Source organism: Aotus nancymaae, unplaced genomic scaffold (genome assembly GCF_030222135.1).
Source record: "Aotus nancymaae isolate 86718 unplaced genomic scaffold, 86718_ANA_hifiasm-v0.15.2.pri h1tg000036l, whole genome shotgun sequence".
Classification (NCBI taxonomy): domain Eukaryota; kingdom Metazoa; phylum Chordata; class Mammalia; order Primates; family Aotidae; genus Aotus; species Aotus nancymaae.
The window spans coordinates 16,295,558-16,312,229 of record NW_026988450.1 but is presented as its reverse complement, the minus strand read 5'-3'; the positions used below and the strand labels follow the sequence as shown (position 1 = coordinate 16,312,229).

Sequence of the window (16,672 nt, the reverse complement as noted above, 5' to 3'; positions counted from 1 at the left end):
ATATTCCCTCCAAGATAGCTTTAAACCCAAATCTGTCATTTCATCTGGTGCCCAGTCCAAGGAACTCTGGTTTATTCTAACACTCAAGGGAAAGAATGGCTATGATAGACTCACTGAAAGAGAACATTCCAGTCTCCTTTTCTAGAGCATATCACCTTAAATAATTTTTAGCCCTATCCTTTAGAACACTTGTAGGATATAAACCACTTTACTCCCTCTTCTGTCTCCTTTTCCTCTTAATTATCTTAAGAAAATATTTGAAATGAAACTTCATTGGGATATGAAATGTTTTAGTTGTGTAATTGTTAAAATCTCGTATGTAACTTAGGACCTAGCTTTTCTAGTAGTTTGAAACTTGGTTTTTTTCATGTTTCTGCTCCATGTTTATGTGGTGTATTGAAGCAAAAGAGTAAGAGGTGATAGTATTTGAAAGTTTAAAAAAAAAAAAAAAAAAAAAACCCTGATTATTAATCCTGCCACAGTCTTCATTAGCTTTCTAAATGCTCTCAAAATTGGCCATTGATCTTCATCCTTAGTTCTTTCATTGAAAATAGAAATATAATAGAGTGAGAACTCACTTAAAAATAGAAATAAAGTATCTCTTCTCTCCTGGAAATGTGGTATAATTATTTAAATGAATTTTTAAAAATACTTGTACATAACTAAAAGTGATATTGCAAAGATATCATGTGTATAATTTTGACTTGTTTTACTCACCTTTTATTCTTTTTGTTTCAGCTCAATCTGAAATTGAAGTGTCTGTCTCTGCAAGGAATATCAGAAGGCTACTAAGTTTCCAGCGATATCTTAGATCTTCACGCTTTTTTCGTGGTACTACAGTTTCAAATTCTCTAAACATTTTAGATGATGATTATAATGGACAAGCCAAGGTGTGTATAGTTTTTTTTAAGAAAACATTAATTTTTGATAAATTTACTGAAGCCGTTTATTCCCCATAGAGTAATGATTTGTAGAGCCTTTTTTTCTATGAAAAGCAGTTAAGGCCATTTTCCAGGTTTTTTTCTTTAGAGCTGTTTGTTTCATAATTAAGCATTATAGAGCAAGGGAAATTGAGTAGTGACAATGTTTTCATTTGTTATTACAACATTACATAACAAGTAGATCAATAGAACATTAAACTGTAAGATCTCACAGAATCGTAATGCTAGGAAGAATCTTAGAGCTTATCTGATCTAATCACATGTCCCCGTATTCCATCAGTAAGGAAACTGAGTCCAAGAGAGCACGAGGGACTTGTTTGTGCTCACCCAGCTGGTTAGAGGTAAACACAGGAAATTGGGTCTCTCCCTGTGTGTGTGTGTGTGTGTGTGTGTGTGTATTAATAACAACTTTTCACAAAAGTCTTGTGACTTTTAATCAAATGAGTTTTCATAGTCTCTTACATCAAGAGAGATTTTGAGGGTTTAGATGTATCATATTTAATCCTGTTGATTTTGAGCATTATTTACTTCATCTTTATATACTTTAAAAAGAAATGTCTTACTGAACGTCAAGGTTAAATAAACTTGTTTTTAACCAAATGAGGATTTTAAGTAATCTTAAATTTTCAATGTATTTTAAGTTATTATTTGACTTAATATTTATAAGACTAGATTTTTAAGTTTGCATAGATTAAGTTTTTAAGTTGTGTAGATAAAGCTGGGATGTCTTCTTTACAGTTACATGAAAATGAAAAAAAATGCTTCCCTGTTTAGTAAAATAAATCAGTGGAAAGTCTTCATGCTTGCTTTAAATGTTAAAATGTTTACAAGTTCTGCCTTTTAGAATGAGAATATTGATCTGTGTATCATTTATTGTTGTTCATACTGTCGTAATTAATGATCTCTACTAGTAGTGTCTTAGTGTTGCCAGTGTCAGTGTATTCATAAACGTATACAACAGTGAACCTTTGGATATAAAAGTTTTTTCTAGAAAAAGTCCATAAAATGTTTAGGTTAAGAATATATGGTATACAATAAAGAAAATTAAAAAAATATATATATGGTATAAAAATATTTGGTTCTTAGGGTCTTCGTAGGATTTGTTTGCTTGGCTGAAGTACACATTATCCTAAAAGTTAATATAGTAAATTGTATTATTTTGTAAGCATATTTAGATAATATAAATATCCATAAGTTAGTGTTTTTTTTAAAACTGAACAACAAATAATTTAAGCATGATATGGTATCAGTGTCAGATGCCTAGGTTCTAGAAACAGACTACTAACTTAAGACCGAGCTCTATCACTTTATAGCTGAGCAAGTTAGTTTTTTTTTTTTTTTTTTTTTTGCTTGTTTCTACATCCATAAAATGAAATGAGAATTGAAAACAGTGCCTGTGCCACGTGCAGTGTGGCTCATGCCTGTAATTCCAGCACTTTGGCAGGCCAAGGTGGGAGAATTGCTTGAGCCCAGGAGTTTGATAGGAGCCTGGGCAGCATGCTGAGACCTTGTCTCTACAAAAAAAAAAAAATTAGGTGTGGTAACACATGCTTGTGGTCCCAACTTCTCAGGAGGTTGAGGGTGCAGTAAGCTGTCTTGTTCATGCCACTGCACTCCAGCCTTGGTGGCAGTGAGTGTGAGACCCTGTGTCCAAAAATGAAAACTGTGTCTGATAGTGTTGCGAGTAGTAAAAGAGTGAGTAAATTAGTACCTGGAGTATAGTAAATACTCCATAGTGTGACTTATTTTTATTAGATTTTTTACAATTTAGTTTCTAAACCATACAACATTTGAACTACACTTCTGTGATGTTAAGAGATACTAGAATTCTTTTTTTTTTTTTTTTTGAGACGGAGTTTCGCTCTTGTTACCCAGGCTGGAGTGCAATGGTGCGATCTCAGCTCACCGCAACCTCTGCCTCCTGGGTTCAGGCAATTCTCCTGCCTCAGCCTTCTGAGTAGCTGGGATTACAGGCACATACCACCATGCCCAGCTAATTTTTTGTATTTTTAGTAGAGACGGGGTTTCACCATGTTGACTGGGATGGTCTCGATCTCTTGACCTCGTGATCCACCCGCCTCGGCCTCCCAAAGTGCTGGGATTACAGATGTGAGCCAACCGCGCCCAGCCCAATACTAAAATTCTTGAAAGTGTGCAGGCCTACAGGAATAAGTTGAGAAACATAACCTTCTTGTGCATTTATTAATTGAAAAACAAAATAATGTTTCATTTTTCAAATGGAGTTTATCCCTTTGGGCATTTTTTGGAGCCAGTTGAAAAAGTCATGATTAAAAGGAGAATGATACTTGTTATTTTTTTTAAAGTAAAAAAGTCACTTTCCATTTTCATTAACTTCTCTATGGAATATCTACAAAATACAATGTTACTGAAATTAAATTACAGTAGGAATGTTTGGTTTTCATTTCAGTGTATGCTGGAAAAAGTTGGAAATTGGAATTTTGATATCTTTCTATTTGATAGACTAACAAATGGTAAGTGAAGAATTTGACTTACTCAAGTTAATGTAGTCTAGATTACTACATTGATGGTGCAGCCACTAGTGTGTTGCTTTCATTTACTGTGCTAAGGTTGTGAGCCCTCTGCTGGAGGAGAGAATGTATTAGTCCATTTTCACACTGCTGATAAAGAATACCCGAGACTGGGTCATTTATAAAGAAAAAGAGGTTTAATGGACTCACAGTTCCATGTGGCTGAGGAGGCCTTGCAATCATGGTGGAAGGTGAAAGGCACATCTTACATGGTGGCAAGCAAGAGAGAAATGAGAGCCAAGCAAAAGGGGGAACCCCTTAAGAAATCATCAGATCTAGTTAGACTTATTCACTACCACAAGAACAGTATTGGGGACAGCGCCTCCATGGTTCAATTATCTCCTACCAGGTTCCTCCCACAACATGTGAAAATTATGGGAACTACAATCCAAGATGAGATTTGACTGGGGACACAGCCAAACCATATCAGGGAGCATCATTTTGTCTCTTTTTAAGTAACTTTTCTAAAAGCCTAGAAGTCTCATAATTTTATGTTTTGATTGTTGTCCTTAACAATGATCAGAAGTCTTAAAAAATAAAAAGGCCAGGCGTGGTGGCTGACGCCTGTAATCTAAGCACTTTGGAGGCCAAGGCAGGCGGATCACCTGAGGTCGGGAGTTCAAGACCAGCCTGAACAACATGGTGAAACCCCGTCTTAAAAACAAAAAAAAAAACAATAATCAGAAGTTGTCATCATCATCATGACTTGGCTGATTGGTTGGCAATTGAGACTGCTATTATTGATAATAACCCAAAGTAAACATTGTCTCAACGTCTTTTATTTTTCTTTTTTGGTTTCTTTTAGATTGTGGCCATTTACAATGACATCTGATATTGTATGCCTATTAAGATAGCCACTGCTGAATGGTGGATTAACCACCTTTTGGCACAACCCGACCAACACAGTGGTTCCTTGCTTTCAGATAGGGAATGGGAAAGAGCTGTAGCTTCTTTAGGAAGGCTTATCAGAATGTACAGAGAGTATGAGTCGTTTGGGGAAAAATGCCCACAGGTGATTCTAATCTGCTTACACACTCCTGAGTTTAGTTTGGTCCTGGCTGGAGGGATCGTGTTTTCTTGTTCTCCTTGGGAACAGGACATGTTCCGTAGGAAGAGGAACAGGGAATCACTCTTACTTAGGATAAAATTGTGGGCGTAATTATTGGTGGTACAGTTGAGGAACACTAAACCTTAGGCAGTTCTATCTTTTAATATACCTTTATTAGGGTAGCTTTTCTAGAAATACAATTTCCTCTTTCAAGAAAGTGTTCATTTCCATTTCCATTTTTTAAAAAGTTCCTTTGTGCCTATTATTTGTTTTTTTTTTTTTAACAGAACTAAGCATCTCTTATTTTGAAATGTTTTGTTGATTTGTATTCTTACTCACTGGTAAAAGCAGCTCAACTAGGCCAGGTGTGGTGGCACACGCCTGTAGTCCCAGCACTTTGGGAGGCTGATGCAGTTGGATCACATGAGGTCAGGAGTTTAAGACCAGCCTGGCCAACACGGCAAAATCCCATCTCTATTAAAAATACAAAAATTTAGCTGGGTGTGGTGGTGCATGTCTGTAATCCCAGCTACTCGGGAGACTGAGGCAGGAGAATTGCTTGAACCTGGGAGTTGGAGGTTGCAGTGAGGTGAGATTGCGCCATTGTACTCCAGCCTGGGCAATAGAGCAAGACTCTGTCTCAAAAAAAAAAAAAAAAAAAAATGCTGTTCAACTAGTCCTTTATTCTGAGCAGAAAATACACTGAGAGGAAGTCAGTGCTGATTTTAGAATAATGAAATCACTGCTGTACTTGGAAATCACCTGCTTTTTCTTATTGCTTTGGAATGAAGCTTCTTTCATAAGGAAGCCAAATACGTAAAATGAACAAGCAAATACAACTTTATTTTTCTTGAGAATCAGTGTGGGTCTTTTGGTATCACTCCATTATTCTCTGTAAGCTGTATGACAATGCTTAGTGGAAATTCCTTTGTCTATACCTTCTGTTGGTTTATGCACTATTGACAGAAAATAAGTTGGACTGATCCTAGACAAAATTGTGAAGACAGTGAAGTTTGCCTTTATCAGCAAAGCCACCCTCCTGCCTCCCTGCCTTTTTATTCCTCCCCTTTGCTATCTGTCTCCTACTTTTCCTTTGCCCTTGGTGATTAAGTGTTCTGTTCTCCCTGCCTCCACCTTGGCCCATACACACAGGAAAGGCTCTGATATCATTTACACAGTTAGCCTTCCCTTGGGCGTTCTCCTTTTTTAAAAATATGGGTAGTAAAAGATCAGGTTGCCCACGTTCTTCTTGCTCTGGGAAATTCCCCTTTCCTAACTCAACACAAATATTACGTTAGGTATTATCTCAAGACAAATATAGATGAAACAATGCCACCTTTCACACTTTCAAGGTTTAGCCTTACATAAACTCTCACAGCTCATAGCCTATTATTAGTGGACACTTGCCTATTATTAGTGCTGGGACACTTGTCACTCATTGAAATAGTTGATTGTTCTTCTCTAAATCTTATTTTTAAAAAGTACATACTCTGCTAGTCAGGGGCCATGGTAATGAAAGCGGCCTGAGCTCAGCAGTGCACTGGATGGGCAGAAGAAATAGCCAGCGTTCTGCAATAGTTAAGCACTTCACTTTCCTTTTGCTCACCTCACATTTTGAATGGGATTTGTGGACAGGATGGCTAAATGGTTTCCCCTTGGGGTTCATTCCAGATCATTAGGGTTTAGTAGAAACCACTCATGGTTAGCTACCCACCTTTGATTGTATAGGGGGAGATTTATACATTCAGTTAATTACAGCTATTCAAAAGCTCAGGAATTTTCTACTTGAAGAGATGTTATTGAGGAACAAATGGGCAAAAGAAAATTCCTTTAGCTTATATTATATAATGAGAATGGCTTTCCTTTTAAAACTGCTTTGCCTGAAATGAATTCTGGTAATATATATTCATGATATCCAAGGGTATAGTTTTCCCTTCTTGCTTGTTGATCTAGTGCTTTCTCATGTTTCTTATGCTGGTAATTTCCCAGATGATACTAGGGGGAGGACAGGAAGGCCAAGATGAAGCAAAATGCGGTGATTCGTGCCAAGACAAATGGTCCCCAGCTTGTCTGCTACAAGGAGGGAAGTAGTTATTGTCTGGTAGGATGCATTTGAAGTTCCTTTTGTAGGACTGAGAGAGTTAAATGATGTAACATAGCAAGAGCTTATCACCCCTAAAAGCTACCTGGTTCATGAGGACACTAGCTGCCAGGCCTGCACTGTGGGGATAGCCTGCTCCTTCCAGCCAGATCCCATCTGGATCACCTTCTAAAAACAAACGAGACCACTCTTCCATAGGCAGTTCTATCTTTTGATATCTTTTTATGAGGGTAGCTTTTCTAAAAATACAATTTTCTTTTTCAAGGAAGTGTTTATTTTTATTTCCATTTTTTAAAAGTTCTGTGTCTGGTTTTTGTTTAACACAACTGAGCATCTCTTGTTTTGAAATGTTTTGTTGACTTGTGTTCTTACTCACTGGTATTATAATCCTCAGTTGGTATCTTGCATGCAGCTTTTCAGTTACATATGGGTAGTATGCTTTAAGAGACTAGTTCTTGTCAGATTGCTTAAACGTTCTTGGTGGGGACATTATATGTGTTTCTTCACTGCACACTGCCTGAATTCCAGAAGAGGGTATTTTCCCATTCGATTGTAGCTTTCTTAAAACTTATTCTACATCCTAGAAATGGGTAATTTGTCGTGTAACATTTGAAAAACAATTTGGGGTGAACCTTATGATAATCTAAATATACAGAGAATGAATAAACATTCTAAAATATTTATGTATATACTCAAAGAGAAGATGGTTGTTAGAGCAATGGTAACAGACACATGGCTCACTTCTTCAGAAATGGCTCCACACCACAAGAACTCGTGTTTGTACCAATAGAGCATATCAGGACCTGAACACATATTAACATTTAGTTTATTTAAAATGTAAGATTTGAAATGTTTTTCCTTTCCATATGAAGGTGATATGTCAGGTAGTTTTTACTTTTGGCCTGCTGTATCTTTTCTGTTACTGCTCATGCAAATAATGCTCCAATTAATGTACTTTATCAACCATGGTCTTTTGTTGGCAGTTGGTTAGGCAGTTTTAGATAACAAGTTAAGCCAAACAGTCCTTTATTATCCTTTATAAATATTAGTACTTTACATTTTCCATGTGGGCCTAATATGTCTTTTATACATTTTTATAAGAGTCAGACTTGGCCGGGCGCGGTGGCTCAAGCCTGTAATCCCAGCACTTTGGGAGGCCGAGGCGGGTGGATCACGAGGTCAAGAGATCGAGAACATCCTGGTCAACATGGTGAAACCCCGTCTCTACTAATACAAAAAAAAATTAGCTGGGCACGGTGGCGCGTGCCTGTAATCCCAGCTACTCAGGAGGCTGAGGCAGGAAAATTGCCTGAACCCAGGAGGCGGAGATTGCGGTGAGCCGAGATCACGCCATTGCGCTCCAGCCTGGGTATCAAGAGTGAAACTCCGTCTCAAAAAAAAAAAAAAAAAAAAAAGAGTCAGACTTTAGAAAATATTAGAATCGTGTATTTTATTGTTATTATCTGAATGTTGGCAGCAGTAATTTATGAGTCTATTTAAAGGATGTAGTCTACTTAAAATAGACTTTTTAATATGTAGCCTATTTAAAACATGTGGTCTATTTAATTGTTAAACTAATATAGCATATGCATCCTATGGAAGTTTATAAAACTGAGAAATATAATAGGAGGTATAAAAAATGGAGAGCTACACCATGGAAGGGAAAACTAAACATCATAAAAATGGTAGTTTTTCCAAATTTAATTTCTGTTCTTGGTGTGACTCCACTTGTCAATGACAAAGGAGTGGACGTTGAGGACCAAGACAGTCCCCATCGCGTGTTGCAGCCCTTTCCAAAATCTTGGCTCTGTAGGAGAATGGAGCAGGTGAAACTGGAGGGGCCAGGAGAGGCTGAGATTCTTTATTGTTTCAGAGATGTGAGAATCTAAAGCATATCTGAATGCTGATGTTTATTGGGACAATATAGAAAAGAGAGATGGTGAGGTGGGATGAAGTTGGGATAGGTGTCTCTGATGGAACAAGGAATATCTCTAAGCAGGCATGGATGGATTGGCTTTTGAAAGAAAAGGAAGGTGTGGTGGCTTACGCCTGTAATTCCAGCAGTTTGGGAGGCTGAGGTTTGTGGATCACGAGGTCAGGAGTGCGAGACCAGCCTGGCCAACATAGTGAAACCCTGTCTCTCCTAAAAATACAAAAAATTAGCTGGGCTTAGTGGCAGGTGCCTGTAATCCCAGTCACTCAGGAGGCTCAGGCAGCAGAATTGCTTGAACTCAGGAGAAGAGGTTGCAGTGAGCCGAGATCACGCTGTTGTATTGCACTCCAGCCCGGGTGACAGTGCGAGACTTCATCTCAAAAAAAAAAAAAAAAAAAGCGGGGGCAGAAAGGGAAATTTGAGAGCTTGTATTATTTCTGTGCCATATGGGGCTGTGTAGAATGACAGGGCGGATGGGAAGTATGTATGTTGAAAGTTTAAGAAGAGCACAAAAGGCTTGAAAACAGGCATTTTAAAAAGTGAAAGCCATTTCACTGGAAAACAATACGATTGCTGGGCAGTGTTGACTATGAATTTATAGCAATATTCTGCCTAGTTTTGTGATGTCCACCCCTCCACTCCACCTCCCTGTCCCAGTAACTCTCAGATTTTCTGCAGCTAATCTGGAAAAGCAAGTGGTTGAGTTCAGAGTTTTTAATTCTGATGATCTTGAGGTCATTGATGCCTCCTCCTAACCCTGTAAGGATGAGAATAGACACATTCTCCACCTAAGAAGGCTGCAGCCGAGGCAGTGTGCTCTGGGACAGTCTGTTTCAGTGAAAGCGAGATGGCAGAGGCGATGTCAGGTGGGAGGTCAAGTGCAACCACACTGAGTTAGATTACTGTGTGGGGCAATTTTCAAAGCTTTCATTCTCTATTCTAATTATTTTGGTGTCTTTTTAAAAAAATCTGTTTGAAAATGTCTAGCTTTCAGTTGTTTGTGGAAAAGTGAAAAAACAAAAATTCATTTTTTCTTAGAGTGAAAAAAAGACATGACATTTCAGTTCATAACTGGTAAAGTAAGATGCATATTTTCAGTAGACAAAAAGGAATTATTACTCTTTCCATGTTTTGTATTCAGAATCCATATTTCAAAGCATAATGTAATCGTGTTGACTTGTATTTCCTACTAATGTAATGTCTCTTCTTTCTTTTTAGGAAATAGTCTAGTAAGCTTAACCTTTCATTTATTTAGTCTTCATGGATTAATTGAGTACTTTCATTTAGATATGATGAAACTTCGTAGATTTTTAGGTAAGTGATTCTAACCCATTAATAGTAACAAGATTTAACAAAAAGAAAAAAAAAGTAACAAGATTTGTATTTATACAAGAACCTGTTTAAGTTTTATCTCAGTTACATCAGTTAACTATTGCTCTATAACAAGCCATCCAAAATTAGTAGCTTAAAACAACACACAATTATTTAGCTCTACATCTGTGGGGCTGTTGAGTGCTTCTTTTTGTCTGGGTGAGCTCATTTATGCACCTGCAGACAGCAGCAGGTAGGCTGAATGTTGGTTTTGCAGTGACCTCAGCTAGGATACCAGGCCTGACCCGTCTCGGCTCTACATAGTCTTCTGTTAAATTTAAAAGAAGCAGAGGAGTTTGGCACCATAATAGATTTACATTAAAAACAAGAAAGAATTATTTTACAGTTAGCTGAGCTTGTTCAAACAGTAGTGGCAGGTTTCCAAGAGAGAGCTGATAAGCCCAGGCCTCTGGAGCCCTAGGCTCAGAACTGGCCCACCTTCACTTCTGCAGCAAGTGGCCACAGCAGGTCAGACCAGGGGTGAACTGCATCTATTGGTGCAGAGGCTGTACCTCTGCACCTCTCTTCCTGAATAATTACAAATTATTCAGGAAGTAATTTATTTCTGTAGGAAAATGATGAAACTTTGGAACTATAAGGGAGTTAAGATTGTGCTGGTGGGGCATTTCATATTTTATGTAGGCTGGGAGTGGTGGCTCATACCTGTAATCCTGGCACTTTGAGAGGCTGAGGCAGATGGATCACTTGAGGCCAGGAGTTCAAGATCAGCCTTGCCAACATGGTGAAACCCCATCTCTACTAAAAATACAAAAATTAGTCGGGTGTGGAGGCATGTGCCTCTAATCCCAGCTACTCAGGAGGCTGAGGCAGGAGAATCACTTTAACCTGGGAGGCAGAGGTTGCAGTGAGCCAAGATCATACCACTGCACTCCAGCTGGGCAACAGAATGAGACTCTGTCTCAAAAATACATAAATAACTTCATACAACCATTTTTGCTGATCTGTAACTGCCTTGTTTATCTAAGTAGACAGAAGCCTGTGTGACTCTATAGATAAAGTTTTGTAGTAAATTCTCAAGTTCATAATTAAAATAGTGTGAGTAGCCCCAGTAGCTATACTGGCAATCATAAGCATGCATACCCCCGCTTTGCACATTGTTCATATGAATACTTGGCTGTTTCTTCTGCCATCCTGTTGCTGCTAATGTGGAAGCGACTAGAACAGGTTTATGAGAAAAATAAGCCATAAAGCCCTAAAGAATCCATTGATTACGGTGGCTTATCTTCTGTGCAGTGTATCTGGAATGGCTTTAGCTCTATACTGTCCTTGGGAGAATTGAGGAAATAATAACTCGGGTTTTTTTTTTTTTTTTAGTTTTTTGAGACAGGGTCTTGCTGTATTGCTGAAGCCAGAATGCAGTGGCATGATTGTGGCTCACTGCACAACCTCAGTCTCCCAAACTCCAGCTAACCTTCCACCTCATCCAGGCTGAGGTAGGAGAATCGCTTGAACCTGGGAGGCAGAGGTTGCAGTGAGCTGAGATGGTGCCACTACACTGCAGCCTGAGCAACAGAGCGAGATTCTGTCTCAAAAAGGAGGGAAGAAAAGAAGCTTCAATACCAACAATGTACACCCAGTTGAAGAGCTAGAAATACTAACTCAGACTTGAGACTTGTACTTAGAACTCTGGCTTAAAAAAAAAAAAAATACCAGACTGAGATAAATTTATTACATAGAGTTTTTAAGAAGCTTTTTCTTTTGGAGATAGTCTTGCTCTGTCCCCTAGCAACTCAATGGTCAACAGCCTTGACCTCCCAGGCTCAAGCGATCCTTCCACCTCAGCCTCCTGAGTAGCTAGGACTATAGGTGTGCACCACCACACTAGGCTACATTTTTATTTTTATTTTTAATAGGGACAAGATCTTGCTAATGGCCTAAGCTGGCTTCAGACTCGGCCTTAAGCAATCCTCTGGCCTTGCCCTCCCAAAGTGCTGGAATTACAGGTGTGAGGCAGCACACCTGGCCTTGAGAAACTTTTTAATGTGCACTAATTATAAGTAGTATGCCTGTAATACTGTACAGTAGTCTCCCTTTGTCTCTGGTTTTGATTTCTGTGGTTTCAGTTACCCGTGGTCAACTGTAGTCTGAAAATATTAAATGGAAAATTCCAGAAGCAAGCTATTTATAAGTTTTAAATTGTGCACCCTTGTAAGCAGAGTGATGAAATCTCATTGCATCCTGATCCGTGTTGGTTATCAGATCAGCTGTGTTGGTATCACAGTGCTTGTGTTTGTCACCCTTATTTTACTTCATAATGGCCCCAAAGCACAAGAGTTGTGATGCTGGCATATTGTTATAATTGTTCTATTTTATTTTGGTTATTGTTAATTTCTTACTGTGACTAACTTATAATTTAAGCATTATCATAGGTGTGTTTGTATAGGAAAAACATACATAGGATTTCTATCTGTGGTTTCAGTTATCCATTGGGGGCTCTTGGAACATATCCCCCCAAAATATGAGGGGACTACTGTACTAAAATGTGAATTATAAAACACATACAGCCGGGCATGGTGGCTGACACATGTAATCCCAGCACTTTGGGACGTTGAGGTGCGCGGATCACCTAAGGTGAGGAGTTCAAGACCAGCCTATCCAGCATGGTGACATCCCATCTTTACAAAATACAAAGAATTAGCCAGGCATGATGGCAGGTGACAGAGCGAGACTCCGTCTCAGAAAAGAAAAAAAACAAAAAACAACACATACAAAAATAGCTTATTAGGAAGGGTATAGTGGCTCACACCTGTAATGCTGGTACTTTGGGAAACCAAGACAGGTAGACTGCTTGAGCCCAGGAGTTCAAAACCAGCCTGGGCAATATGGCAAGATCCTGTCTCTAAAAAAAATACAAATAATTAGCCAGTCATGGTGGCGTGCACCTGTGGTTCCAGCTACTTGGAGACTGAGGTGGGAAGATTACTTGAGTCCAGGAGGTCAAGGCTGCAGTGAGCCATGATCATGTAACTGTACTCCAGCCTGGGCAACAAAGTAAGATCCTGTGTCAAAGAAACAGTATTAACAAGGGTATTGAAAAGGCTCTTTTAAAGGATGGGACAGAAGCAGTGCAGAATTCTGATGGTCTGTCCCACTCACTTGGCGATTGTGTTTCCTCATGACAGGTAGGCTTGCTTCCCTTTGAGACCACTGAATTAGGGTGTTATTCTGCTGGGCTGTCATGTAGGTTTGATGGCAGGGGGCACAGCTCACCCCGAAGCCTAGTCTGTTCTTCCATGATAGCATAGAGAGTCAAATTGATATTGATTCTTTGGGTATACATATGAGTTGTGAGGCGATTATCATCTGCCCGAATCTGCATAATTTTAGCTGATAGCTACATGAAAAGTATGAGTGGGTAACTCATAATTATCACAATTTTTGTACTTGTACATGCTCATATACAATAAAATCGGGATCTTTTTCTTTGATGCAGTTATGATTCAAGAAGATTACCACAGTCAAAATCCTTACCATAACGCAGTCCACGCTGCGGATGTTACTCAGGCCATGCACTGTTACTTAAAGGAACCTAAGGTAAGAGGTCGACATTTCAGGTGAAAATCATAAGAAAATTCCTTTTGATTTACTTTCAAATAATTCTCCTGAAGTTACTGCCTTGACTCAAAATCATAATCTTCCTTCACAAGAGTGAGATATAGCTCGATCAGTTTCTGAATCTGGCTGTGTTTCAAAGTGCAACAACTAGAGAGTTGGGTGGTTGTTGAGAGAGGCTGGAGAAGCCCAAGCAAGGGCCAGGTCACTTGAAACTTGACTGCTGAAGACACCTGGCATTTATATTGAGCTCCACGTGGGTTCCATGTGGACAGGGACAGCCTTGATCTGACTCAGTGAATGAATGGGGAGCTACAGAAGGGAAGCGGGAGACTTGAGAAAATTATCCTGGCTGTGGTGTGAAAATAAATCCTATCAAGACCAAAAGCCTGTACACCTGCCAGGAATTACTTCAGTGCTCCATGGAAGAGAGCAGAGTGGCCTTGATGAAGTAGAGAACGTGGATGGTTTGCAAGTTCTCTTGGGAATTAGAATGAACAGAATGTGGTGTGTGAATGCGTTTAGGGGAAAGAAACCCAAGTCAGTGAAGACTTGGTTTGGGCAGTTGGTAGAAGGTGGAAGTCTTCCATGAGAGGAGGAATGTAGAGAGGAACAAGTTTTAGGGGTAAGGCTCGTAGAGACAGTGAGCACCATTTTGGATCCATGGAGTTTAATGTATTTGACATCTAGAGTTACATAAAAGAGTGTGAAGTCTGGAGAGAAATCAGACTATGTGTATGGATTTGGGACATTTTCTATCCCCGGCAGTTCTGCGATTATGTCTGCTTACCCCATCCCTACTTAAAAACTGCTCTCTCCCTAGATCTTAGTTCTGGCTAAGGTGTTAGGCAGGAAACAGGCAGACCAAACTGGCTTGTGTCATTGATGCTAACAAGAACACAGCCAATCTTCTGATTATTTAAGAGATCATAGAATATATGAAAATGCCCAGTTTTTTTTTTAGTATATGTATCATGACTTAAAAAAAATCGACTTTATTGTGGTGGAACTTATATGCAGCAATACAGTGCATACATTTTATGTGTACAGTTTTGACAAATATATACTCCCAACCGCCCCAACTGTTTTCTCCCTAAGAGACAGGATTTCAGTGTTGCCTAGACTGGAGGGCAGTGGTGTGATCACGGCTCATTACAGCCTCGACCTCCTGGGCTCAAGCTGGAGGCCAGCTAATTTTTAAAATTTTTTGTAGAGACAGGGTCCTACTTTACTGCCCACCCCGATTTTTTTAATTAAACTTTTAAAAAACTCTGGGCCAAGACTGCAACCTCTGTTTGAGAATGTTGTGGGAGAAATTGATAAGTAATGACCATACATATAGTCTGATAAGTGGAAAGATGGTGATAAGTTCTCTGCAGCACACAGGAGAGTTTACCCGGTCAGTGAAGGCTTCTGCACTCCTGTCTCCCTCTGGGCACACCCAACCCAAGCCAGGGGCGAGGAAATCTGGGTGATGCCAGGTGAGCCGGGCGGGGATGCACATGGACAAAAATGAATAAAAACACCATTTTGAAAACTTCTTGCCTGTGGAGTTCTGATAATACTTAAAACACTTTTCATCTTTAACATACTCAGTGAACACTTTACCAAAGGCTTCAGTTAAGGATGTAGATAAAATTACAAAGCCCTACGATGCAAGTCTTTCCCTTCTGCCTTATAGCGAACATTTTTAAATGGAGTCACCGAGGGCCGGGCCCAGTGACTCATGCCTGTAATCCTCGCACTTTGGGAGGCCAAGGCGGGTGGCCTGGTTAAGCCCAGGAGTTTGAGAGCAGCCTGGGCAACATAGCAAGATCTTGTCTCTTTTATTCAAAAACAGAAAGAAAACCAGAGTCACTCAAAAGTTTTAAAAGCAAATTCTAAAAAATTTGAAGTAGGTCCAGGTGCAGTGGCTCATGCCTGTAATCCTAGTACTTTGGGAGGCCAGGACAAGAGGATCACTTGAAGCCAGGAGTTTGAGACCAACCTGGGCAATATAGCAAGATCCCACATCTACAAAAAATAAAAAGTTAGATGGGCATAGTGGTGTGCACCTGTGGTCCCAGCTACTTAGGAGGCTGACTCAGGAGGATCACTTGAGCCTGGGAGGTCCAGTAGAGAGTCGTGATAGTGCCACTGCACTGCAGCCTGGGTGATGGAGCAACACCCTATTGATCAGTCACTTGATCGATCGATAGATAAGATTAGGTAGATGCCTGAAGATTGTATCTCTTTTACTTCCTGAGCCTTCACACAGCATCACGTTTTTTATACTCTGAGCATCTGCCACGTGTCAGGCTCTATCCTGGTGCTAGGAACATAGTGGTGAGCAGGACAGCAATGGTCCCTGCCTTCATGAAGTGTACATCCTAGTGGGGGAGGGGCAGTCATTAAACAAATGGATAAATCGAATTTTGATCAAAATAATGTGCTAGTGGCCATGTGTGGTGGCTCACACCTGTGATCCCAGCATTTTAGGAGGCCAAGGCTGGTGGAGCACCTGAGGTCAGGAGTTTGTGACCAGCCTGGCCAACATGGTGAAACCCCGTCTCTACTAAAAATACTAAAATCAGCTGGGCATTGTGGTGCCTGTACTTAAACTAAGTCTGGATCAGAATTACAGTTACATGTTCCAGAGATAAAGCCATTCACACTGAACCTTTAAACCTTGCACTACTTGTCCCTGGCAGTTGAAAAAAGAGCCTGGCCCCCCACACCCCTCCCTGGCCCCCACATCCTGCCCTTTGATGTCAGCAAGATTGGTGATGGTAGAGTTGCCTTTCTTGTGGATATACACTTATTCATGCTCCAAGTAGATGCTAATCGCTAGTGAAAAAAATATGAGTAAGATGAATTTTGGCCCCTGGAATCTTACTTGTGAAACATACAGGATGCGTGATGACGCATGCCTCTACTCCCAATTACTTGGGAGGCTGAGGCAAGAGAATCGCTTGAACCCAGGAGGCAGAGTTTGCAGTGAGCCAAGATGGTGCCACTGCACTCCAGCCTGGGCAACAAAATGAGACCCAAAGGAAAAATAGTGTGCAACCTAGATACCTCACATGCGCAGTTTACAATAGGGTTTGTGCTCCTATGAGAATCTGCTGCTTCCAAGGCAGAGCTCAGGCAGTAATGCGTGCTGGCCGGCAGCTCACT

General features: G+C 40.0%; 1 protein-coding gene across 5 annotated transcripts in view; it reads left to right on the top strand.

Annotated features, from left to right (window-relative positions):
- Positions 1-16,672, top strand: part of PDE7A (phosphodiesterase 7A) — a 124,910-nt gene that overhangs the window by 93,636 nt on the left and 14,602 nt on the right. For all 5 annotated transcript variants that reach the window (XR_001109134.2, XR_001109133.2, XR_001109132.2 and 2 more), the window contains exons 4-7: positions 739-890; positions 3,370-3,433; positions 9,791-9,886; positions 13,398-13,498. Coding sequence is in view for 2 of the 5 variants with exons in the window: in XM_012463702.2 (XP_012319125.1) it covers positions 739-890; positions 3,370-3,433; positions 9,791-9,886; positions 13,398-13,498 (413 nt within the window). In the remaining 3 variants the exon portion in view is untranslated. The remainder of the gene's footprint in view (positions 1-738; positions 891-3,369; positions 3,434-9,790; positions 9,887-13,397; positions 13,499-16,672) is intronic.